The 24,746-nt window shown below is 46.4% G+C and overlaps 2 protein-coding genes across 2 annotated transcripts in view; one reads left to right on the forward strand and one right to left on the reverse strand.

The window, feature by feature from the left end:
* The window catches only part of AARS (alanyl-tRNA synthetase), a 26,491-nt gene extending 13,390 nt beyond the window's left edge, over nucleotides 1-13,101 (reverse strand). Inside the window, exons 1-13 of the mRNA XM_015424795.1 lie at nucleotides 13,034-13,101; nucleotides 11,821-11,981; nucleotides 10,751-10,939; nucleotides 8,898-9,043; nucleotides 8,226-8,417; nucleotides 7,675-7,819; nucleotides 6,955-7,100; nucleotides 5,534-5,642; nucleotides 5,284-5,434; nucleotides 4,381-4,505; nucleotides 1,705-1,849; nucleotides 709-887; nucleotides 334-447 (exon numbers count right to left, since the gene is read on the reverse strand). Coding sequence (XP_015280281.1) covers nucleotides 334-447; nucleotides 709-887; nucleotides 1,705-1,849; nucleotides 4,381-4,505; nucleotides 5,284-5,434; nucleotides 5,534-5,642; nucleotides 6,955-7,100; nucleotides 7,675-7,819; nucleotides 8,226-8,417; nucleotides 8,898-9,043; nucleotides 10,751-10,939; nucleotides 11,821-11,961 — 1,782 coding nt within the window. The 5' untranslated portion in view covers nucleotides 11,962-11,981; nucleotides 13,034-13,101. The remainder of the gene's footprint in view (nucleotides 1-333; nucleotides 448-708; nucleotides 888-1,704; nucleotides 1,850-4,380; nucleotides 4,506-5,283; nucleotides 5,435-5,533; nucleotides 5,643-6,954; nucleotides 7,101-7,674; nucleotides 7,820-8,225; nucleotides 8,418-8,897; nucleotides 9,044-10,750; nucleotides 10,940-11,820; nucleotides 11,982-13,033) is intronic.
* Nucleotides 13,102-21,209: 8,108 nt separating this feature from the next.
* LOC107121795 (C-factor-like) overlaps nucleotides 21,210-24,746 on the forward strand; it is a 10,923-nt gene continuing 7,386 nt past the window's right edge. Inside the window, exon 1 of the mRNA XM_015424788.1 lies at nucleotides 21,210-21,467. Within this exon, the coding sequence (XP_015280274.1) occupies nucleotides 21,324-21,467 (144 nt within the window). The 5' untranslated portion in view covers nucleotides 21,210-21,323. The remainder of the gene's footprint in view (nucleotides 21,468-24,746) is intronic.

The raw sequence follows: 24,746 nt of genomic DNA on the forward strand, positions 1-24,746 counted from the left end.
CCCGCAAAGGCCCTCCCTGGCCCCAGGCAGGCAGGGGTGGGGAGAGGCAGGGAGGAAGCAACTTACCCTCCATCTTCTCCTGGCTGAATGAGGGCCGGAAGCAGGGGGCGGGGCTTCGTCATGTGCCCCGCCCCCCGTACCTCACCTGGGGGCACTGCGATCCCCCGCGAAATGACCTCTGCCTTTTTACTTTCAAACAATTATTTTTTTAAAAAAAGAGAAGGTAAGATTCTCCGGTATCCCCAGATCAAAACAGAAAGGGATCTCAGCTTAAACAGCTAAGATGTGAATCCAGAACAGTGTCCATGTGATCCGCTCTTGTGATCCGCTCACCTCATCCACGTACAGCCGAACGACGTCTCCTACTTTGAGGTTGCCGTAGACAGTGCCTATGTGGAGAACATAGCCCCCACGGACTTGCACGTTCTTCACTGTGAATTCCGTCTTCTACAGAAACCAAACACAGACGGTTGGGCAAGGGCAGGGACAGAGTCAGAGGGGCTGGGCTCCTGCAACCACCCACCCCATCACAGGCCCAGAAAACTTGGGAAGGAGCTAGATTCCGGGACCCAACATGGAGGGGTGGAGAGACAGCTGCGGGTGTCTCATTGCAATCTTCAGCACTGAAGCCTGCAATGGAATAACGTTCAGTGACAAACCCCCCCCCCCAATGAATCTCTGAATGCCAAAGTCACAGCAGCAACCTACATCCTCGCTGCCTTCGTCCTCCTTAACGAGATAACCCTCGTCGTAGATCTGTCCTCCCTGCTCGGCATAAAAGCTGGTCTGATCCAGGATGACCCCGCACTCCTGGCCCGTAGACACTTCTTCCACAAACTTCTTGTCCCGGCGGAGGGCTTTCACCGTGGCCACGGGACTGTCAAACTCTGCAGGTTGGGGAGGGGGAAGTGGTGAAGGGGGGGGGCACAGAGCTCTTTATTTAAAATTCATGACAGGCAGCAGAGAGGGCAAAACAAGAGGCTGGTGGTGGCAACGGAGGTTATCAGTGCAAGTCTCTGGGCTTAAAAGGGTGCAACCCGGCTTAGGAATGGCACTGAATGTAGCCAGGTTGTCCCAGAACTCTGATGTAAGCTGGTTTCAGTCCCCAGTAGGGTGAAAGGTGGGGCATAAATGAAACAATTCAATAACAAATATAGCTGAAGACGGGGGGCGGATACAAGGTATGATGGTTGGTGGGGAAGAAAGAAGGAAGCAGGGAAAGATGAGGATACGGGGGTTTCCAGGAGGAAATAGTGTGGGAAGGTAGGTATGGGGGTAAGTGAGGTGCCCTACTCAAGTCCTTGCAGGTTCCCCATTGTGCAACTGGGGCCGCCCCGGCAGCCAGCACTGTGCACCTGTGCCATAGTTTTTGACTGCTGGGGAAAGGAAAGCTGAAGATGGGAAGGCAGATAAAGGTAGGTTGGCTGTTAGGAGAGAAGAAAGCAGGAAAAGAGGAAAGGCTAAGGGGGCCGTGCCCTGCAAATCCTTGCAGGTTCTCTCGCTTGTCATCTTCAAATTCAAGAAGCTGCTGAATATTCTTAATTACAGATGCCTTTGGATGTAGGGATTTTAAGAGGGAAGGCGGCACAGAAAACACAGAATTTGACTAAAGCCAGCTCCTTGTTCTCCTGTTGCAAGGGAGACATTGTGCCAACGCAGTAAGATCTGACATTCCACATTAAAAAGGAGCCGCCTAGAACCTACCATATGCGCCACTGGGATCCGATGTATAGTTGTACTTGACAGAGTCGTCTGTCACCTCCAGACCCCTGGACCGGAGTTCTTCGATCGCATAGATGTCCAACATGATGAGGTCTTCATCACCACCACCCTTGCCCTGGGATTTGAGCTGGGAACAGTAACAAACCCAAGGGTGAAAGGCAGGAAAGGGAGGCCTCAGTACAGCAGCAATGCCCTTGGCCACGCTCCCTAGAGGCGACAAAACAGCACTGGACGAGTTGGGGCAGATCAACTAATGAAGCTAATTTTGAACCCTGCTATGTTCTGCAGATTGTCCACCCCAGCTTCCCAGCCGTCACCAGGAAAATGAGGCCGCCGTCCAAAGCACGCTTACTAGGATTTTATGTCTGAGAACCCTGCTATGTTTTGCAGATTGTCCACCCCAGCTTCCCAGCCATCACCAGGAAAATGAGGCCGCCATCTAAAGCACGCTTACTAGGATTTTATGTCTGAGCTTAGGATCGTAGTGTAAGGCCAGCAAGGCTGTGGTGGTGGAAAGTGCTGTCAAGTCACAGCTGACTCATGGCAGTTCAGTAGGGATTTCAAGGCAAGAGATGTTCAGAGGGGGCTTGCCACTGCCTGCCTCTGCCTGGACTTCCTTGGAGGTCTCCCACCCAAACACTAAGCAGGGCCTGGTGGAAGGAGCTCCCGGAGGAGATCCGGGCCCTGCAGGACCTTTCTCAGTTCCGCAGGGCCTGCAAGACGGAACTCTTCCGCCAGGCTTTTGAATAGGAGCCGCCACCACCGCTATTCCACCTGTACCCCCTATGCCCTGGAGTACTAACATCTGATTGCCTGGCCCTAAGGGTGGAGCGAGGTGCTTGGACACGCCGCTGAGGACAAGATCGTAGGACGTAGCTATGTGAGGTTAAGATCTCCCTTTCTTGCTTAAATTTGTTGTAATTTGTTATGATATTTTATTGTAATTTATTGTTTTTAAACTATATGTTATTGTTTTAACCCGGCACACAGTGCCCTTGTTAGCCGCCCTGAGCCTTCGGGGTAGGGCGGGATATAAATGTAAATATAAATAAAAAAATAAAAAAAAAGCTTCTGAGATCTGATAAGACCGGGCTCGCCTGGGCTATCCAGGTCGGGGCCAGCAAGGCTGAATCCAACCTAATTTCTAAACAGAAAGTTCTTTCAGCGGGGAAGAGTTGCAGGTCTATAGAAGAAGAGATACAGAGCAGTCAGTCGCCAAATCTTTAAAAAGCTCTGTCTTTTTAAGTGGGAAGGTTCCTGTATGCTAGGCTAAAGAGAAACACACCGATCCACCACAAAGGAGCTCATCTCTTTCCCACAGGCGTTTGGCTATCCAGACCTCGTCTAGGTGATGGCTCTCGATCCATTCATTCGTCCTTGCTCAAATGAAAGCCAAGGTGCTTTTATCCCTCCTGAATTATGCTGATAATACTACTTTCTCCAGGCATCCTTAACTAGGAGTTAGAACTGAACTGTTGCTTATTTTTTCTTCCTTGTGCCCTTTCTATTGCAATCCTTGTTAACATTTCTTTCCTGTTTCTGGCTTTTGTGACAAAAACTAGAAAAAAAAGGGGGGGGGACTCAACCCAGGATATGACTATGAACCAAATAGGGCTAAGCTAAACCATATATATATAAAAAATACAAATATTTATTAAGGTGTACACGTGTTAAAACTGTCCTGATTAAAAATTGCTTTGTCTAAGATCAGACTGTAAAAGCTTGTCCACTATACATACAAATGATGGGTAAAAACTTTACAACTGAAGACCAGAAGACTGTAAAGTTGTAAAGTTTTTACCCATCATTTGTATGTATAGTGGACAAGCTTTTACAGTCTGATCTTAGACAAAGCAATTTTTAATCAGGAAAGTTTTAACACGTGTACACCTTAATAAATATTTGTACTTTTTAATATATATATGGTTTAGCTTAGCCCTATCTGGCTTTTGTGAGCCATGCACCATGAATTGCCATGCACGATGAATGTAAGTGCACCCACGTAGCCAACAACATCTGAGAAAGGGAACTTCTGACTCTCGAAAGCTTATAACCACCACCCCCCGCCCAAACGTATTGTTCTCTAAGGTGCTGCTGGACTCCAATCTAGCTGTTCTGTTGCAGACCAACATGGCTACCCTCTGAAACAGCCAACAACCATACCCGCTAGAGCAGAATAAAGTGTTATTTTAAGGGGATAATACATGAAAGGGAGGTGAGTGTCCTGATTTCCACTGTGCCGCCGATTGTTTTGAGTCCATTGGGCACTTTAAAAAAAACTTTCCTGCATTTCTTCTAAAAGCGTTATTTATTGATTTAAATATCTGTACTGTGCTTCCCTCCTCAAGTGGACCCAGAGTAGCTTACAACAGTAAGAAGTGCAACATGGCTCAACCCAGAGCAAAATGATGCCTTGCTCCCCCCTCCCGGATTCTGAAGCTGACTCCCCTGAAGGCACAAGCTGTGAGCCACGGGTTAAGGGCTCTCTGGCTCTTGCCCTCCGTCTCATGCTCAAGGGCTCATGCCTCTGGCTGTAAACTGCCTGCATGCAAGGCACAGAAAGTGAGTCGCACCATTTTTAAAACCAACCAACGTATGGATTGACGTATTCAATCGGCGCTCCCTAAAGAGCCTGAATGAGCAGTGGCCGAGCCTTACCTGGGCGGCCTTCCTCTCCTCCTCGAAGCCCTCCATGTCAACGTCCAAGCCCTTCTCCTCTGCAATCAGCCCAGTGAGATCCACGGGGAAGCCGTAGGTGTCGTACAACAGCCAGGCAGTGTCTCCTGGAGACAGAAAAGTAATAATAATAATATACTTTATTGTCATTGTACATAGTAAGGTAAAGGTAAAGGTAATGGTTCCCTTGCTCGAAAGCCAGTCGAGTCCGACTCTAGGGTTGCGGTGCTCATCTCCGTTTCAAAGCCGAAGAGCCAGCGCTGTCCGAAGACGTTTCCGTGGTCATGTGGCCGGCATGACTAAACACCAAGGTGCACGGAATGCTGTTCCCTTCCCACCGAAGTGGTACCTATTTATCTACTTGCAATTTCTTGCTTTCGAACTGCTAGGTTGGCAGGAGCTGGAACTAGAGATGGGAGCTCACTCCATCATGCGGCACCCTGGGTCTCGAACTGCTGAACTACTGACCTTCCACAGCCTGCAGTTCAGCGTCTATAGTACAACGAAATTAAAGATGCAATCCTTTCGGTGATCTACAACAACATTCATATACACTCACACACCATTCACTACTGTCCCATAACTCCCTTAAGGTTCACATAACAACTTAAAACCACCAATGTCACCCAAATTCCAATTTCATACGGCATTTAAGGCAATAATAGCTCTCGAATAAAAACTATTTTTAATCTATTATTTGTCCTTGCTTTAATTGCCCTATATCTTCTGCCCGAAGATGGCCAAGAGTAAAATTTGGTGGAGTAGCACCCAGTCGGCCCAAAGTCACCCAGCAAGCTTTCATGGCAGTCTCCCACATCCTAGTCCGACACTCTGTACCATGGTGGCTGTCAGGCTGGTCGAGCTCTATGTTGTCCTGTTTCATACCAGGAATGGTTTTGTTGTCTCCCAAGCTCTGAATCTTCCTGTCAAGGATACGGCGCCCTCTATTCAGCGTCTTCAGGAACTGAACCTCCTCTTCGTTGATAATGTCTTTCACCATGTCAGGGTCCTTCTTCAGTTCAGGGAAGGCACCGCCCTGAAGGAACAGGGATCGTTTAGTCAGAACAATTAACTTTCTTCTCTGCTCCATGCCCTGAGCACCCCAAAGCCTCAAGAGCAACAGAAAGGAATTTACCAGCGATTCCACCACCACGTCAACCAGGGTCGCAAAGAACCCTTTGCGGGCATTTAGCTTCTCATGGGCGTAGCGCACAGCCCGGCGAAGGATGCGCCTCAGAACGTACCTGAGGGAAAACAGATTGCAAGGGGTTAGCCTCATTTGTGACCAAGACAGCAGAATTTCCTCAGTGCCAGGATTCATAGGCACCACCCTTAATGTCCTGCCGCACAGTCAAAGGACATTCAGTCAACTTTGGTTATGATGTTTTTCAAGTGGAACTTCTTGTTCCCAGTATGCCAAGGGAAGAACGTGATATTAGCCACACCCTCTGCCCGCTGGATTCAATGAAGCATCCTAACAGAGGATTCTGAGGAAGAGACCTTGAGATCAGAAAGCCAGAGCAGTGCAGTGGTTAAGAGTGTCAGACTAGGATCTGGAAGTCCCTTGTTCGAATCCCCACTCTATCATGGACATTTGTCGAGTGGCCAGGGGCCAGTCCCATTCTCTCAGCCTAATGTCCCACACAGGGAAGTTGTTTATTTATTTATTTATTATATTTATACCCCGCCCATCCTGCGAACAGGCTCAGGGCGGCTAACAAGAGCGGTACAATGTACCTAATTGGCATAACCATAAAAATTCAAAACTAACTCATATCACATAATAAAATAGCAGTTTACAATAAAGTGCTTGCAGTGCTAACAAATTAGATGGCGTGCTCTTCGTGTTGTGAGGATCCTTAAAAAAACCCCAAAACCCAGAATGACAAAGTTCTGGAGAACACAGACTCCTGCACACCTTGTTGTATTAGTTTGGCTGGTCTTAATGTCCTACATGACTTTTGTTTCAGGGTTTGACCCAAGCGGTCATCTTTGAGTAACACCTTCTGACCTCGCCTCAGACATCAGAAAGTGGTGTCACTTGAAAGTCAACGGCACTTGGTAAGATCAAGTTGATTCACTTGATCCACCTTCCATCCTCAAAACAGTTATCAGCGTTATCATCCTTAGCAGGTGGAGTTCATTCCTTGCTAGAAAAATAACAGTGGCCGGTCCAGACAACCAAGCCAGGGTGTGCGGCCAACATTCCTAGAATCCTTAGATCATGTCAAGAGTTGCCACCTCAGGATAACAGCCCCGAGAGCACCATCTCTGAAGCTCCATTATGTTTCAAAAGGGGCCGCGTATGGCTTTTTGTTCAGAGGAACCACGTCAGCACCGCTAACCTTCGATCCTAAGCCTCACTCCTGCTCATGTCATAATGAAGGATCAGCCTTTTTCAGGGAGCCAAAATGCTCCCCCCCCTTTCTCAGTGGACTAAGATGGGTCCAAACAGACACAAGGCTTAGGACCTAAGGCTTAGTCCCCAACCCCTGTACCACGTCCGCACCACCCAAATGGCCCAGGTGGACAAGCTGAACCCCAGAGCTCCCTCACCCCCTGCCAGTGTTGTCGGGTCTGCCACCATCCGAAAGGGCCACGGTGATGGTTCGGGCGTGGTCAGCCAGGACACGATATGCCATATCGATGCCGTCAGCATCCTCCTCACCAACCTTTCCAGAGTACGGCCTGCAACCTGTACCCTAGGAAGAAGAAATAAGGTGAAATTCAACAGTTGGGAAGAGACGAACAGTTCCATTCATGAGAAACGGGTGGAAGATCACTCTGCTACATTTTGGAACAGAAGGAAAAAAGTATCCAGCTAGGGCTGGCAGTGAAGTTCAATGGGAGAAAGGTGCGCTTTGCTGCAACCAAGAAGCTCTGGGCCAGGAGTCCCCAACAGGGCGCTTATGGGCACCATACTGCCAGCCACGTGCTGTTAGAAAGTAGGCAGGGCTAAGTAGGGCTTTTGCCTCTCAGGGTTTCTGATTGGCTGTGCAGATAAAAAGGCATCCCATTAAACAGAACATCTGCATGAAATGTTGAAGAGTTACGATCACAGTTCTATATACATTTGCTCCCTGGCATTTTGCAGCTGGTATTGCCTCCAATGGCAGCCATTTATGCCCACTGCCCTCTGTCAGAATTTTAAGGTTCCCACAGGCTTAAAAAGCCTGAGAATCTGTGATCTAGGCACAGAACATCTTCTCTGGAGAGAAGGAGGGAGAGGGAGAGATCACCCACAGCCAATCTGCAGATGACCTCTGGGCCAGGTACCTTCTGGATAGCCTCAAAGTAGGGCACAAAGAGATCTGTGTCATAGTTGGACATCTTGTTCTGCAGGACGGACACCAGCCTCTCAAGACCCATTCCGGTGTCAATACTCTTCTTGGGAAGGGGCTTCAGGATTCCGTCAGACTCCCTGTAGAGTGGGAAGAAAAGCACCTCCTTCGTAATGCAGAAGACATGAACAGGGACCCACATCTCTCCCCATTCCTCAAAGCAGTTAAAAAAAATACATGCCGCTGGATATATAAAGTCAGAGTATGTGCAACCTGGGAGAACCTACAAACATGAGTGAGAATTAAAACAAATCCAGAATAAAACCCAAGGGAAATAACCTTTCCCTAACCAAGAGTTATTTGCTGCTTTGGTGGTCCAAAAGCAAAATCCAGTAGGCAGTGCCCGGATTGTGGTAGAGACAGGAGCGTTAAGCGAGTGGGTGAGATGCAGGCTCTGGTAGCATCCTTACGCTGGCTGTAAAAGAGAGGACACCACACACACACACATACGGGGAAGGTGTCAGGGAAGATGAATTCTCGCATCACCTGTTGAACTGTATGAACACCAGGTTCCAGATCTCCAGCACGTTAGGATCATCCTGATTGACCAGGTGCGCAGCGTCTCGGTCCCCAATCCGGTCATAATGGATCTCACTGCAAGGCCCGCAAGGCCCCGTGTCTCCCATTTCCCAGAAGTTATCCTTCATGCTGCCGGGAAGGATCCTGCACTCTGCCAGACTACGGAGAAGGAAATGCCCAGTGAGTGACAGAGGGGAACGAAGGAAGAGACAGTGTCTGTAACTGGCAGGCTCTTTGTACATTTTTTAAAAGAGCCAGTGGTGGCGTGGATTACAAAAGAGACTCTGGATCACGGGGGGCCCACTGAGCGGATTTCCCATTTTTTTAAAAACAGCATTTTCATCCGATTAGCAAATCTACACCTAAAATGTCCGGAAAAAAGAGGCATCTGGTTCAGGTTATAGCAATGCCTGGAGTCGGCAAAAGGAAATTTAGAAAAAGATCCTGACATTCCTATTTGTGCTTCTATGCCTCTTTTTTTGCCCTCTCCCAGTTTTCTGGGCAGGGAATCCTGGGACCCACCTGATGGCTTTTCCCTCTTGCCATACTGTGCATCACCAAGCAGAAGTTCCTGCTGTCCAAAACACACAGCCAAGTTTCAATGCACCTTGGGAGTTCCCCTAACTCCCCACAACTTACCCGAGATCCAACCAGATCTGTTTGCATTCCAGATCGGGCTGCAAGCCAGCTGCCTCATTTCCGCCAAAGTACGTGACATAAAGCCTCTCAATGGGGATGCCAAATTCCTTGGTGAGCAGGTCGAGGGCAAATTTGCAAGCCAGTTCCTGAATGGAGAAGAAAGAGGGGCTACGGCATTGACTCGGCATAGTTTACTAACTTCTCAAAGATGCTTCAGACACCACCTCTTCCACCCTAACACTGCAGTGGACAACACTCACAGAGGCAAGGAGTGGACTGTGGCTGTGTATATTTTGTGTAGGAACCTCAGATATTGCTTTTCAAGAACAGAATATTTCCAATATTCATGCAGTCCTGATTCTCAATGGGGTGCTAAATATGTGACAATACCACTTCAGATTGCTATAATCCTGAGATGCTAGCTTACTAGGTGCAGGGATTTTCTTTGCATGTGGAAGCAATCAGTTATGTCAAGTTGGGGGACAAACATTCCCTGCATATAGAAAACTCACAAGTCGGCTTTGCGATGTAACAAAGAGATACTGGAGATCGATCCACGAGATGATGCAAGAGGTATTGAGAACTAAAATACCATTTTTGCCGGAAATATTACTACTAAACATATTTCCAAAGGATTTTGATAAAGGTGATAGATATTTGATAGTACACCTATCTACGGCAGCAAGAATATTATATGCAAAATATTGGAAACAAATGGAAGCACCAAAGAAGCAAGAATATGTGAATAAACTGTTGGAGACGGCTGAAAATGACAAACTGTCATCGTTGACAAGAGGGACAACAGACCCAACATTTCAAAAGACGTGGAAAAAACTGTATGACTGATACAACATAAATGCATAGTTTAAAGTAATGGAAATTTTGTATGTATGTTGGTTTGTGTATAAATGAAAAGTTAATAAAAGTGTACCTAACGGGTACTTTAAAAAAACAACTCACAAGTCAGGGAGTCGCAATCAGAAGTGGTACTGCCTAGAGATCTAGAACCAGAATTGTTTGAGTACTGGGTCTATTCTGTTTTTGAAAAGCAGAAGCTGAAGTTCATACCACATGCAGACTTGTAGCCAGATACTATTGAGATATATGTCAGAGTGATAGAGGTAGCAAGTAGTTACTATAGATCAGTTTGATCTGTTTGTCAGACCTAGCTGTCATGCTGGTAATCATGTAATTACAGCCAGGTGTTTTCTAGCAGGTGTTACTCTTTCAGGGCTTGTTAGAGTTAGTGATTGCATCACCCTGTTAGAGATTAGCTGGGGTTTAGCATAACAGCTATCAGCTTAGTAAACTGGATGGGGACTTACATAGACTAAGGCATGACATGCTGTACAATAGCCTGTAAATGTATCTGTATATATTTCACCTTTATAACTATATAAGTTCTCTGTGCACCTTCATAACTGGTCAGTCTCCCGCTTCTTATTTACAACACCCAATAGATAAAGGTCTACCACCAGAGTTGCAGAGAAAAGCACGCAAGCACAGTTTCATTTAAAATATTGATATATCTGACTTTCTCCCAAGCATCTCAGAAAAGAAGGCAGGTAACAGCTGGCCAGTTACTTGCAGTCTCAGCTACAGGTAACCCCCACCCACCCAGTGTTATAATTATAGTGGTGGAAAGTGCTGTCAAGTCACACCTGACTTATGGTGACCCCATAAGGTTTTCAAGGCAAGAGATGTTCAGGGGTGGATTGCCATTGCCTGCCTCTGCATAATGACACTGGACTTCCTTGACGGTCTCCCATCCAAGTACTAATCAGGGTTGACTCTGCTTAGCCTCCGAGATCTGGCTAGCCTGAGCCATCCAGGTCAGGGAATCATAACTGTACCTTGAAGTAATCTCCAAAGGACCAGGAGCCCAGCATCTCAAAGAAAGTGTGATGGTAGACATCCTTGCCAACGTCGTCCAGGTCATTGTGCTTCCCGCCAGCCCGAATGCACTTCTGCGTATTGGCTGCTCTCGTCAGCTTTGCCATGGGGTGGGAGGGATCGATAGTGTTGAGGAAGATAGGTTTGAACTAGGAGAGAAATAAGGAAACTAGGTTCAACCCTAAGTTTAGAAGCAAGTCCCACTCCGAAGGTTTGAGATCTACCATCCTAAATTAACTAGAAGAAGAAGAAGAGATTGGATTTATACCCTGCCCTTCACTACTCGAAGAACTCTCAGAGCAATTTACAATCTCCTTCCCCTCCCCACCAATGTTCCCTCTAAGCTGTGGAGTCTTGTGAGCCAAAATTCTACTTTGTGAGCTACTGGCATTAAAGTTGTGAGTGAGCACTTTGGGTACTACATAAATTAGTTTGCTCTGGAGCCCTCCTTCCTGAGCTAGGACAAAAATGTGTGAGCCGGAGGCTAAAAAATTGTGAGCTAGCTCACACTAACTCAGCTTAGAGGGAACACTGGTCCCCACAACAGACACCCTATGAAGTAGGTGAGGCTGAGAGAGCTCTGACAGACACTTCTTCTGAGAGAACAGCTCTGAGAGGACTTGTGACTGACCCAAGGTCACACCAGCAGGTGCATGTGGAGGAGTGAGGAATCAAACCCAGTTCTCCCAGATTAGAGTCTGCGCTCTTAACCACCACACCAAACTGGCACCAAACTATGCATGGGTGAAACGGTACCTTTTCCAGTTCATACTAAGCCTACTGCAGATCTGTTTCATCCAATTCTAACAGTGTGGAAGGAGGAGAAAAATCTCCATCTAATCTCTCCATACCATTCATAAGTGAAATTGCTATTCCCTGTGCTGGAGACCAGTCGAGGCCATTAGATTGGTGTCAGCACACGTTTTTAAAGTTGTTCTCCTCTTCTGAAGGAGTCGGACTTGCAATGATTTGCAGTGAGTGTAAATAAATCCAATGAACCGTAACATTTTAGATCTCAGTAACATCCAACCTGATTCATGCCGGCGTTGGCAAAGAGGAGAGTGGGGTCATCCAGGGGGATGGTGGCGGAGGAGTGCACATACGTGTGCCGGTTCTCCACGAAGAAGTTGATGAACCTTTGGCGGATCTGGCTGGCCGTTAAAGCCTCCATCTTCAGAACGCCACTCAGCACTGGTCAGCGGAAAAACAGAAAAGAGCAAACACAAGGCTTGAAGGCAATGCTGAATTTCTATGTAAGTACAAGCTGCTGCACTCAGAGACTGAATTTCAGTAACTGTTATTGGATGCAGTTGGTATAAATGCTAAGAAGCTGCAAATGTTGTGAAATTGAGGCCTAATGACAATCTACCTCACAACAGTCTTGCCCCCCTGTGCCTGGTTTATCAACAGAGCAACTCAGGAGAAATTTCAGAGCAGCTACACGTGTACTCAGATAGGGGAACTGAATTTGTTAATAAGTTAATGGAAAAGCAGACTATATAAGACCCAGGTTCAAATCCCAAGCTCACTGGGTGGACCTGGAGCCATTCACTCTGTCTCTCAGCTAAAGCTACCTCACAGGCTTATTGTGAGGATAAAATGGGGGAAGAAAAAATGATGTAAATTGCTTTGGGCCCCACTGGGGAGCAAAAGCAGGGTCCAAATACAAATCAATACAATGATTAAACTATATATAGCAGAGGATGTTACAGCTTTTCTTTCCAGGATTCCTGATCACGACCAGGAGTGCAGCAAGATCCCCACCCCCACTTGGCCAGGCAAACAGAGTACCAAGCACTTACACAGACGCCATGACAAGCTACCACATGGCAAAGTGTCATATTTATTCAGCCATCCGCCCAGGGACATTCAGTTCTACCACAGTAAAATAAAATCACCAGTGTATCCAGGTTTTCCCGCTGGCTTTAAACCCCCCCCCCCCCCCCAAAAAAAAATTGGCACACGAATCACACTTGTATGCTTTGTAAGGAATAGCCCTCATATCGCACTTTGCTTCCCAAACCAGTGACACACACACACATCACACAACCTTGGCTTAACCACACTCCCAGCATCCTCTGCAGCTATGGCCCTACAATGCAGAGCTTATAGAAGAAGCTGGGAAATCAACTTTATTTTGTAATGCCGGGCAAGAATGCCCAAGGAACTTCAGCGGAACTTCTTGAATTCTTTCATTCATTCTTCTGCCCCCAATACAACCACACCCCACTTCCTAGCCCTACCTGTCTCCCGGCAGCCTTTCCTCCACCAGCTGCGGCAATGCAGCCACCGTGCACGCAACCCTGCTACGGAATTGTCCCGCCCATCCTGTCACTACCAAATTCTCAGAACTGGCTTGTTACTGGGGGAAAGCCCTGCCTATCATCGTCCCGCCTTCCATGATTTGCTGAGTTGCAAACGTCATGGTGAAGTAGGGACTTTAGAGCGGCTGATGCAACTACTTTGAAAGGGTAGTCACGTGGCCCGCAAAAGGGCTGAGGGCGAGATGGGCGCTGTCATTGTGGGAAAAGCTGTTCTCTGAGGAGAATTGGCTTTTTATTTTATTTTTAAATTTCTCGTTTACTTCCCCATTGCTGTTCTGTTGTTTGTAGGCATAAGATTATAATGAAACTACAGGAGGGAATAATACAAGGAGTAGTTGTGTAACTTGTTCACAAAGTCATGACAGACATCAACTAAGGTGGAATAATGGCTACCCCCTTTTCAAATCTGTATCCACATGAGTTATAATTCCCATTTCTTCTCTCCCATAAGCAGTCTTGCATTTAAATGGTGGAGAAGGGGTGGGTGGGAATACCTTTCAACTATATCCACGATGAGAAGATTGTCAGAGGATGTAAATTTATATGTTGCAAACCAAAACACACTGGAAATAAAATCTCAGAAGGACTTTCTGTTTAGTAAATATGTTTAGGATCCTTCCTGATGTGATGGGCCTGTCACACACACTCAGCCTAACATATTTCATAGGGCTGTTGTGAGGATAAAATGGAAAAGCCAGAGCCATGCATGTCCCACCCACCCCTTTTGCAGGTAGGGCTGAATAAAATATTACTAGATAGATAGAGCCACACACTTGCCTATTGATTTACAAAACTACGCAATAAGAGTGGGTTGGCTTCAGCAGTTGGGTTTACTAGGTTGCGAGCTGGCCAGACCAAAAAATGACCTGTCCTTTAATAAGGCAGAAAAGGAACAGTTGAATGTTTTCATGTATAGCTGCCAACCTCCAGGTAGCTCCTGGAGATCTCCCACTATTACAATTGATCTCTGGACAACCAAGATCAGTTCCCCTGGAGAAAATGGCTGCTTTGGAGGGTAGATCCTAAGACATTATACCCTGCTGAGGTTTAGGGTTGCCAGCCTCCAGGTGGGGCCTGGGGATCTCCCACTTTTACCACTGATCCCCAGTCGACAGAGATCAGCTCCCCTGGAGAAAATGGCTACTTTGAAGGGTGGACTCTATGGCATTGTACTATGTGGAGGCCCCTCCCCTCCCCAAACCACACCCTCTCCTGGCTCCACCCCCAAAGTCTCCAGGTATTTTCCAACCCAGACTTGGCAACCCTACGTGAGGTTCCACCTCTCCCCAAACTCTACCCTCCCCAGGCTCCATGCCCCCCCAAAAAAATCTCCAGATTTTTCCTGTTAAGTCGCTCGCTTAACAAATTAGTCGGAGAGTGATTCAGCAAGAACACAACTTTATTCTTCAACACAGATCAGCATCTGATAGCCAGAACAGCCTTTACACTGCAGCTGTCCTGCTTTTAAACATTACCAGCTAATGTAGCCACACCCACTGTACAAATATCAACCTATGAGGTTGCAGAGATAAGGTCCAATGACATTAGTTCCCGCTCAGGGAGATTGCTTGAAGTGATTGTATTGTTACTTCCTGGGCTAGCAATACTATTGGATGGATTTGGATCCTAGCCCAGGACGAAGCTTAACATTACAGTTCAGTTAGATGTTTCACAACATGTCATGCATTCAAGGCAGCTTTGAATACACTACATTTCCCAACCCAGAGGTGGCATCTCTGTTTTCATGGCATGGAGCCATGACATAAGTAACATCACCTGATAATTGCTGCAGCTCAAACTAATATTTGAAGTCCATCTAGAGAGAACCAGTTAAAAAGCTGACAAGCCTAATTAGTCAATCGTTCTTGTATGCATGCTTAATGCAGCATTGCACAACAGAAATTATTCCTTTGCACATGCACTTGACATGGGAAATGCCTAGGGCTGCCAAGTGGGGGCGGGGGGCGGGGAAACCCCGCTTTGGAGGCCCGATTTCTGCTGCAGCGGAATCGGGCACCGGGGGGAACCCCGTCCCCCCAAGCTGCGCGTCACCTGAGTTGAGGCATGACGTAGGGCACGTGGGGGGCGTGGCCCAGACCGTTGGGGAAAACCATCTGAGCCACGCCCCAAACGTGCGCTACGTCGTGCGTCACTTCCGGTGACGTTCTGGTGCGCGCGCGCGCTTCGCCAGCCAGCTCCCGGAGCAAGCAGACGCTCCCCCCCGCCGGTGAGTAAATAGGACTTGGCAACCCTAGAAATGCCAACTGACTTAAACATGCTTTGCAGCCTGACAGTACTTGATCAGTTTTATTCAGCTGCTTATCCAAAAAAGAGGAGGGGGCAGTAAAAGGTACTGGGAAAAGCAACAGCAACTGGAACAATGTGTTTTTGAATGCTGGGTGAAAACAGTGGAAAAGGCTCAAAGGTTTTCATTTCCTTATTGTCCATGGTACAGCCTTTTCAGTGGTTAGCTCCACACGGTAAGAAGTTTCTGGTGCAGGATATATAGGTTACAAGTTACCGCAAAGGACATTTAAGAATACCACCGGCTGAAGAAATCTATAAAAGTAGAATGATAGGGAATGTAGTGTCAATGGTTATCTTGTTCCTAGAAGTAAAATTAATAGCAAAACAAGCAATCAGCAGAGAAAGCAAATAATTTTCAAGGCTCTCATATGCCAGTACATCCTTGGTCATGATCTTCAAACTGACAAAGCTTGATATTAAATAATATTTGGTAGAAGAAATAAGGGTTGGTGGATGAAGCAGTAAATATTCAGCAACAGCTAGGAAACAAATTATTTGCTTATGTATTTGTTGAGTCAAAGCTTATTTTGTTTCTCCAATCCTAGATATTTAGTCACAGATCTCCCAGCCAAAAAAAATAAACCTAGCATAACACTAAAAAAGAGCTAGAGCTTCAGGCTGCCAGACAATCCTAGGATCTCCGGGCTTTACCACACACAATGCCATATGACAATTTAATTTAGGGGGAGAGGCAAAGGAAAACCAGAGACAGACCTGCTCCCCCAACTTCCCTGAAGCTGTTTGGCTATTGCTCGCTCTGACACAATAAACCCACTCTCAGTGGGTAGCTTTGCCTGTCACAAACATCTTAGGCTGAATCTGACAGGCCCACTTCTGCCTCTCTGTTACACATACCCGCTGTCAGGGTTCGATAGATCATACCACACAGCACTTCATAAGAAGTATTCTGTTTATTGGTAGTTCATAACTATGACACGTGAAGTTCTGTTTTCAGGAATGGCCCCAAGCAGCAGGGCACCTGAAGTTATACTAGGTTCAAACACCCCCTATTACAAGCAAAAGCCATAGGGTTGCCAAGTGGCACTTACCTTGCCGGCGGGGGACTCCTGTGTGGATCCTGGTGCGTGCGCACGCCGCATGGACGTCACAGGGAAGTGACGTCATGACGCCGGGCACGCTGGGGGCAGGGCCACAACCATACAAGGGAAAACCATAGAGTTTTCCCTTGTATGGCCGTGGCCCCGGCCAATAAGCATTGTGTGCGGGCAGGGGAGAAAGAGAGCGGCCGAAATAGGAGCCATTTATTCCCAGCAAGTCAGGAGCAGCTGGAACCCCAAGGTCAGAAAAGCAAAGCAGATAACAACCCAGACAGGAGTCATCATTAGTGTACCAGGAAGAAGATCTCCCCCCCACACACACACATTCCAGAGAATGGCAGTGTTAACTGACACCCGCCCCCCATTCAGCTAAACACACAGCCTGGCTAAACTGAGAGCTGGCAGTTCACAGACCTTTCGCTCCCAAGACCTTTTGTGCCCAAGCAATCTGGGGATTAATTTTGTTTGGAAAATAGAGGAAGGGAGGAAGGATTTCAGATGCCGTGGAGGATACAAAACAGAGTTAAAATAGCACAGTAAGATAATGCAGTCTGGCTAAACTGGTTTTCTAGCTTAATGGCTTACAGCTCTTCACAGATTCTGAGCCATGTTGACCAGACATAGGGCGATCCTTATACTCTTCCCTTGCTTGTACATAGAAAAACCTGTTGGAAATGTATGTGTTTGCAAGGTCTCACAATCCAGTCATTATAGGGTTAACTTGTTTACCTTGTATGCTATTGTTTAGACTGACCTGGATCCCTGTGCCTGGTGCCATATGAAAGGAGTGCGGTCCCCCAACGTTAACCAAACCACCCTCTGGGCTGGGCTGTTTGTGAATGAAGTCTATATGAAGAGGTGTTCTGAACATAATTTCTGCCACTCTGAGTTTCACAACTTCTTAAGAACATAAGAGACGCCAATGTTGGATCAGGCCAAAGTCCCATCCAGTCCAACACTCTGTGTCACACAGTGACCAGAAATACCAAGTGTCATCAGGAGGTCCACCACTGGGGCCAGGACATTAGAAGCCCTCCCACTGTTGACCAAGAAGACAAAGCATCACTTGCCCCAGAGCCCCTATCTATATTCTTGCACTACTTCTTTCCAAAAGCACTATCATATTTTTCATTTGGGAATGGTTTCTAGTAGCAATCCTTGCAATGAATAATTTTTGCTTATGAGAATGCAATTGTGACAGTGTAGAGATCTGCAAGTTTCTTTTAAACTTTGTTTACTTACTTCATTTATATTGCACTCTTCTCCCGAATGGGAACCCAAAATGGCTTACAACATTCCCCTCTCCTCCATTTTATCCTCATAACAACCCTACAAGATAAGTTAGGCTGAGAGTGTAAGACTATGGTGCAAGGTCACCTGGTGTGTTCCCATGGCAGAGTGACAATTCGAACCTGGGTCTCTCAGGCACTCTAACCAATGCACCGCGCTGATTCTCACACTGGAAGGGGGATACAAATGTACTATAAACATACTATACACCATCAGTTTTCTTTTACAAAATTATCAAGGAATAATATGGGGGCGGCGGTGGCAAAAAAAAGCCCCTAATGCACAATGCAGAAATAGTCTGTCCCCTGCAGTAGCTGCAGAATCTTGACAGCAGCCAGCTCTTCCTGGGTATCAGTGGGAGCCCTCTACTCTCAGTGGACACACACAATATTGCACACCTGCCTTAGTTCCTGAGTAGATGCTGCCCAAAGCGGCAGCCTCCCAAAGTCGAACACAAAGGCAGCAGTCTTCCCAAGCCACACCACCACCTCCTATATATATATAGGAGGTGGTGGCCATACCCACATGGCATCTGTAGAACTAACGTCTCTCCAAACATCTCAAGCCAGCCAGCCAATCCATGTCTCAGCAAATGCTTTCCAAGATTCACTACCATTTCCTCTTAGATCCCACTTAGCAACCCCTTCCAATGTAGGTCACTAAATCATACAATTCCATGCTACGCCTGTGGCACTGTTATCCTTGCTTCCCCATAGGGGCAGAAAAAAGTGGGAAGGATTACGACAAAAAGGGTTAAACAGGAGGTGCAATAAAATTATGGGTACCATTTAAAAGGCAAGGGGGGGGGGACCCTAAATGTATAACCAGCAAACTATAATTAACATAAAAATCTCAAGCACCTGACCCCAATAAGTCACAACCAAGGCTCCAGAACAAAAATGGCACTACACCAGCATGTAACTTTGGAAGGATGATCAAAAATCCAGCAAAGCAGTGGTGTGGTTTGGTGAACAGAGTGCAGACTATATAAGACCCAGGTTCAAATCCTAAAAAAAACACAAAGAAATGTCTCCTTTCCAGTGAAGCAAGATCCATTGAAACTTTGAGTAATTTAAACATTTTGACTATTTTTCCAACAAAACCAACCTTTTAACTCCCTGCCCCAGGGAGTCCTGTTACAAGCACACACCCTCGCATGGATAGATGCTCTTTTCCTGTGGGTGAGCAAAAGCAGGGTCCAAATACAAATCAATACAATGAATGATGTGCCAAGCAGTATATTAATCATGGTTTGAATGAAACCCCTAGGGAAATACATCATATATGTACAATCCATTTCCCAAGTGGTTTCATGCATTATGTATTTACACACACATCTAAACTATATATAGCAGAGGATGTTACAGCAAACCAACCTTTTAACTCCCTGCCCCAGGGAGTCCTGTTACAAGCACACACCCTCGCATGGATAGATGCTCTTTTCCTGTGCTGGCTGGTGCTAAGCCAACGGCCTATTCCTTTGGAGGAGAAACCCTATCCATCTCTGTGGGGATTAGTGACTTGTTGTCTTGTTTCTGTTTTGACTAGAGAGCTGCTGTCTGAAGGCCTAGCCTGGTGGAGATTCATTAGAGCCAGCAAGATCACAGAGACCAGGATGGAGCTCATGGCCAGCAAGTCCTGGCCACCAGGTCTGCATGACAGGATAGCAGTGCGCTTTTGGCACTGGGAGGGGGTCTTAGTTATTGTAAGGGGTTGAGCACAATAGCCAAGCTTGCCAGGAGGAGGGAGAAAATGTGGGAAATTCAGAATTAGCACTTTTGACTGGTGCAGGAAGCCCAAGGTAGAGTAGCAGCTTGTCAGTCTTCTAGTCAGAGGAGGAGGAGGAGGAGATTGGATTTATACCCCGCCCTTCACTACCCAAAGGAGTCTCAGAAGGTGGGGAGGGACTGGAGATGTGAAGGAGGCTTTATTGGTCCATTTGAATGAGAGCTGTCTGAGAAGAATCTGGTTGGCCTGTTTAGCTGAAAGCTGAAATGAAAGAAATGTTTAGTATAAAGAGAATAAAGGCATCTGTTGCTTGGACTATAGCCTTAACATAAGAACATAAAAGAAGCCAATGTTGGATCAGGCCAATGGCCCATCCAGTCCAACACTCTGTGACACAGTGGCCAAAAATACTAGGTGCCATCGGGAGGTCCAGCAGTGGGGCCAGGACACTAGAGGTCCTCCCACTGCTGCCCCCCCCAGCACCAAGAATACAGTGCATCACTTGCCCCAGCCTGAGAGTTCCTATCTATACCACCTTGATTATGTCAAAATATACAACATAATGGCCACACTACCTCAGGTGTGCTTGGCTAGATCCACTAACTAGGACTCTTCTAAAGGTCCTGCATTCTTGAGGTCTTTACTTGATGAGTCACCCGTTGTCTCAGAAGGCTTATTCCCTCATGCTGAGTAGTTAGCAATGCTCCCTCTAAGCTACTTTGAATGGGTAGTCACGTGGCCCGCAAAAGGACTGAGGGCGAGATGGGCGGTGCCATTGTGGGAAAAGCTGTTCTCTCTGAGGCGAATTGGCTTTTTATTTTATTTTTAAATTTAGTTTGCTCTGGAGCCATCCTTCCTGAGCTAAGACAAAAATGTGTGAGCCGGAGGCTAAAAAACTGTGAACTAGGTCACACTAGCTCAGCTTAGAGGAAACACTGGTGGTTAGCCTCAGCCTTATATTTCTTTGATCAGCCCACCTCCATTGTTTTCCTAGAGATTCTGTAAATTCTGGCAGACCACTGTGGATCTGGCAAAGGCAGTCTGTCCAGGGGCTAACCAAGATGGAAGGGAGTGATATCAATGAAATAGAGGCATACAAGTCTTGAAAACACAGCACAGAGCGTAGGCCCTCATCTTGCTAAAGAGGACTGCTTTGTGACAAAAAAATGAAAAGGACTTGAAAGAAGATGTGCATGACAATTGCCATGTGTATTCTGAAAAAATCCACCATTATACAAAATCAGGTAACACAGATCAACATATACAATATACAGAAGCCACAATGATCATTAACAAAATGCCTATGCTTCCCTGAGGGGGGAAAATGTTTCAAGGTCTTCAGATTTGATGACTTCTTGTTGAATATTCGTCTCATTTGTTCACAGATTAAGAAAACAGTGTCTTGCAGAGTTCAGAGCTGCTTTATGCCAACTCGGGAGATATGTCATGTAGCCCAGGCCAGCACTGTCTCCTCTCCTTGGCAGTCACTCTCCAAAATCTGAAGCAGATCCAAGCTCTTCTTACCCAGATGGCCAGAGACTGAACTTTATGTATTCAATGTGAAGGTTGGTCCCTCCCTCCTTCCCTCCCTCTCTTCAATTTCATCATACCAGGAACAACATTTTCCCTTATAGCAAATTCACATAAATCGTTCAGCTACCCCAGATCTCCAGTGCGTAAGGTGCTGGTGTAAGAACCAGAGGAGGCACAGCTGCAACAAGGTGTATCAAAAAGGGCACACCCTTCTTATTGAGCCACACTGATTCATCTTTACTCAGTCAGGGCACAAAGTCCAGTTAATCTGGGGGAGAGAGTTACATGACAGGATGGCTCCGCTGGCTCACAGTGTCCTGCTGACAGGCTCCAGCCGGGGAATTGGGCTAGAAATGGTGAGGCAGCTTGTGGAGATGACAGATCCTCCGACGCACATCTTTGCAACTTGCCGGAATCCAGCTGGACCCCAAGGAAAGGTCTGTAGAAAGACAAAGTGAATGGTGTGCATGGGGAGAGCACAGAGGACCTTGGTCGATGTATTCTGGTGTAGTCAGAGTTCACTGGTGACCCAGTAAGCACTTTTATGGTTCATGTACTCACAAAGTAAGGTTTCTGGTTACTGTGGCGGTGCTCAGAATCTGCAGGTTTGAATCTACAGAGATGGCATGGTACCTCTGGCTAGAACAGCAAAGATAGCGAAAGGAAAGGCTTCAAAAAGTGTGTCATGATTACTTTCTCCCTTCCAGGAAGACGGGAAACCTGGTCATGTTGTCTGAGCTGTGTGCAGTTTGATTGGCAACTGGGGGAAAAATGGATTGGTTTAAACCAAGGATATGATTTCAGATTTTACTATTTAAAACCCAAATATATCCATTCATTAAGCTCAGAACATTAAACAAAGTGAACAAATTACCCCCGTTTGCAGGTCGAAACTTGATCTGGCTGGGTTTTTTTTGTGGTGCCACAATGTCCACAGTTGCACCGTGCTTTCAGTTTGCATTTTCCCCTGTGCTATCAGTAGAGGTCTGAAATGTACTGGTTTCAGATGCGTAGAGTGATTAACTCGTGTTTATTAAGTGTTTTCAGCTCAAAACTAAGCCAAACTTGCAGGGTCAGAGCCCTGCTTATATTCATGAAACACCCCACACCCAACACACACCCCACACCAGGCTATTTACAGAGTATTGTTTACCAACTGGCTACTACTAGGATCCGGATCAATCTATTGGTTCATTCTAGGATCCAAACCTTCTATTGTAATGAGCTCCAAGCTACGCTATTCCGCATGTTCACTAGCGAGCCCTTTTGCAAGTACGGTTCCATCGTGATACATAACAAGGTATATGTATCATTCACAGCAATATCCTCAGAATGGAGAATGGAGAAGGCAACTGTCCCTCCTCCGCAAAATCTGCTTCTGTATCAATGTTTTATGTGACTGGAAATACAAACTGAGCATATAACTACCTTCCCAGGTTATTAAAAAAACCCTACTAGCTTCATAGCTTACATCTTGACCTTTTCTGCATTGTTGTCGTCCCCCCCTTTCTCCAGGGACCTCAGTCGCCACTTAAATTTGCATCTGCATTTACTCCTGCATTCACCTAATTTCCCCATGATGTTGTCTCTTTGCTTCTGCATTTATTTTTGGGCATTCAGCTGTCAGATTGCCCTCCCTATGCCTTTACCCCGAGTTATCCAAGAGTGCTTTTGCAGAGGACTAAGAATTGTTCCACTTCCAAGTCGGAGGTAATAGCAGACAAGTTTCCTCAGACTCTGTGACACTGCCCATTTCCCACCCATCTCCCCATCTGTTTCCACCCCTCCTTTCTTTTGTCACACCTCCCTCCCACTCTGCACTTTTCTCCTTCCCTCTTCCACCTTTTCTTTTCCTACCCCATCATTGTAACTTTTTAATAACCCTTTTTTGTTTTTATTGCCAACGTAACTAGATCACTGATCTTGATAGGTGTGTCCCCACCCCCTGCAGGGGAAGGGCTGGGATCTTTTGCACATTCGACCCTCGGGAGGGATCTTTCCCCCCTTCCCAAAAGCCAATCTGCGCACAACTTGGAGGGCAGGTAGAGGGGCAGCCTGGGGAGGTCCTCTGTGAGTCTGATGCTTCTAGTTTTCAGGGTCTGATGCTGAGAGGACAGTCCCATAAATCACAGCCATCATGGTGTAAATGTAATAGCAACACCCTGTGAAAGAGCTACTTAATTGGGCACCGCACACACTTCAGCCTCTCGGGATATATTTGCACACTTATCTGAGACACATATTTGTGCACCCGTGTGGCATTGCTGGGTTGATCTGGGCTCTGTTCTCGTGTTCACCCTCTAGCCTCATAATAAACAAGAGACAGAAACGATAATAGCTCTGAAAACAACAATAAAGTGAATGCCAAAAATGACGTTTTCTGTTCCCATAGAGCTATTCCAAAAAGAATGAATGTGTATGTGTGGAGCAATGTAGACAATTGGAAGGGAAACTCTGTCACTGGGTAAGTAACACCCTCTTGTAGTACACAAAGCCAAGAGGGTGTTAAAAGACTGGATATGGTGAAGGATGGGGTTTTTTAAACAACAACAACGACGTTGCCTAGGTATCTTTATGCTTATTCATCCATAATCCTTATTGCCAAAGAGCAAAACCAAGGCTTGAATGCCTGGAGGGCTAAATAAAAAAAAACCCATTCCTCTGGACTGAAATTCTCCAGGCATCTTGGCTCCTTTCCAAAGCACACAGCTCCCACAGGACTCTCTCTCCATCTCCCCCTGCTTATGGGTGGCATGACATTTTGACTCTGCACTTACAGGAACTGGGGGCTGGCAAGGCGGGTGAGAACATGGCGATGACCAGAGAAAAGGAAAGAAAAGAGATTCTTGCAAATGTGCTTGTCTTCAGTGAGTCAGAATTTACTGTTTAATTAAATTTTACAAGGGTCACAGAATACCTCTCCCCCTTGGCTCAGAGTCACTTTAAAATTGTTGGAATTGTCTACAGTTGATTATTATCCAGCTAGTTAGCATATTTATCATTCTTTCCTGTACCGATCAATCAAACGACCTGCATCCTTCCAGAGAGCAATGGAATACTTTTTTAAAAATGCAACAAAAAGGGAGTTATTGACTCAGGAAGAATCTCATAGGATACTGAATGCATTTATAAGTAGATGATGTTCACTAATCCTATTTATCATTGTTTCCTCTAAACAACCTGCATGTCCTGGATGCCATTGCCTACAATACGGAAGCCAGGGAGACTGAAGTGCTGGCTTTGGATTCTGAAGTTTTCACCTAGACATGAAATATAGTACTACTCCTGTCTTCCCTGACTGCAAACTAGGATTCCTACATTTCACATTTTTATTGTGAGGATGCACAAGATTAGATACATCCAGAAATCAACATAATCCCGTCTGTCTCTTTTTTCTCCCACCTTTCTGTGTTTGCTTGGTGACTGCAGCATAGTTAACACTGTTGCAAAACTATATCCTTAATCAGGGGTCATTTCCTACAGGAACGCACAGGAGCGGAGCTCCAGCAGTAAAGAGCCCAGGGGGCGGGCACATGCAACAAGCCCCACCCCCTGCTCCCAGCGGCCCTCAGTCAGAGCAAGAAGCAGCCAGGTAGGTTGCAGAGCTCCCCCTGGCCACCCAGTCCAAAACAGTTCAGTGGCACCTTTAAGACCAAGTTTTATTCAGGTACAAGCTCTCCCTTCTCTGTGAGGGCAGATCTGCACGTTCCCCCCCC

The sequence above is a fragment of the Gekko japonicus genome, unplaced genomic scaffold (genome assembly GCF_001447785.1).
Source record: "Gekko japonicus isolate JY-2015 unplaced genomic scaffold, Gekko_japonicus_V1.1 scaffold892, whole genome shotgun sequence".
In the NCBI taxonomy this organism is placed as follows: Eukaryota; Metazoa; Chordata; class Lepidosauria; order Squamata; family Gekkonidae; genus Gekko; species Gekko japonicus.